We start from the raw sequence: 1,417 nt of genomic DNA on the forward strand, positions 1-1,417 counted from the left end.
GCAAAAATACCTATTTATAATGCAAAAAAACTTATTTATAACACAAAAAACTTATTTATAAGACAAAAGAAGCTTTTGTTAGCTGTGAGGCTTCATCACACCTGCAGCTGCCACCTGCAGCATGGACTGACCAAACTCTATGGCTCCACCTGCAGCAAAGACCAGCTTGAAGGTAGCACTGCCCTCCCAGCCCCCTGAGACGGAGAGCACACCATCAGAGTGTGTTTCACTGCTCACTCACTGACACACACACACAGACACACACTACCTCCAGGCTCTGCACTGACAGTGCCCTTGATGTAGTTGGCTCCCAGAACAGGCTGCTTGATGTCACAGCTCTTCATCAGGTAGAAGGGCATCATGAAGGACTGCAGAGCATCCTGTCCTTTAGCCACGAAGATCACCTACAACAACAACACAACGTTACACTAACAGCAGCATGGCTGAGGACTACACTGTAACTTGTTGGCACACATTGTGTGTTTCTGACACTTCTTTTTTGTCACATACGTATCATGTGAAGCCCTCTGAAGAAGAAACGGTCAGTTTTCATGCTTGTGTGTAATGTAGGAGAACCTGATCAGTCTGGTTGAACCTGTACTGGTCCTCTGCTTCACTCTAACTGGAACATCACCCCTCTGGAAGGGAAAGAAACTGGAGCTTGTGTGTGAGGTGGACAGGTATCAGCACACACTGTGGCTTGTAGGTCCAGTTTCCTTCAGAGTGTCTGGACCTTGTTCCACTCTGGAGCGGTCCACAGACCTGTGTGGGTCTACTCATAGCACCTGGCTTGTTGTGTGTTTGGTGGGGTTTTCCAGGTAAAACAGAAGTTAACTTCCTTCAGTGTTCTGGTGACAGGATGACTTGTAACTGTTTGTGTCTACAGGTGAAAGGAAACTCACAGAACACCTCCTCACAGTCCTTAGCAGGGAGCTACAAGGACACGTAGCTGTGGACTCCTGGTGGACTTCAAAGTCCATGAGGGCAGAGCCAGAGAAACCTGAGAGACGTGACCTGAACCCAAGCAGAGTTCTGTTGTTGGACCTTAATGTTSGTCACAGTTTGACTTTAACAAGTGTGTGTAAGACGTGGTCCTGTTGGCACCGTGGTGCTGTGGTCTCCAGCTCTCACTGGACTGGTTACCAGTAACATAAAAACATGGATTTAAAACACAAGCCTGAGTTCTGCACAGGAAACCAACAGCCTATATACCACAGACATCCAGTCCAGCACTTGGTGCCACTCCCAACACTTCCAGTTCACGGTCAACGCAGTGTTAGAGAAATATTTTTTCACCCGACAACGACTCTTAATGATGTCCACAGTACAGAATTATCATATTACATGTACCAACATTAACACAGGAGACGTACAGGTCCAGACAAGTGGAAAAAAATCACTCCAAAGTGGATTAAAG

The 1,417-nt window shown here is 46.8% G+C and overlaps 1 protein-coding gene across 1 annotated transcript in view; it reads right to left on the bottom strand.

The window, feature by feature from the left end:
* Nucleotides 1-101: 101 nt before the first annotated feature.
* The window catches only part of LOC106535694 (WW domain-binding protein 2), a gene marked incomplete at its 3' end in the record, with an annotated part of 7,657 nt that continues 6,341 nt past the window's right edge, over nucleotides 102-1,417 (bottom strand). The window contains 2 exon segments of the mRNA XM_014032763.1: nucleotides 102-194; nucleotides 269-404. Of these exon segments, the coding sequence (XP_013888217.1) occupies nucleotides 102-194; nucleotides 269-404 (229 nt within the window).

The sequence above is a fragment of the Austrofundulus limnaeus genome, unplaced genomic scaffold (genome assembly GCF_001266775.1).
Source record: "Austrofundulus limnaeus strain Quisiro unplaced genomic scaffold, Austrofundulus_limnaeus-1.0 Scaffold1533, whole genome shotgun sequence".
Lineage (NCBI taxonomy): Eukaryota > Metazoa > Chordata > Actinopteri > Cyprinodontiformes > Rivulidae > Austrofundulus > Austrofundulus limnaeus.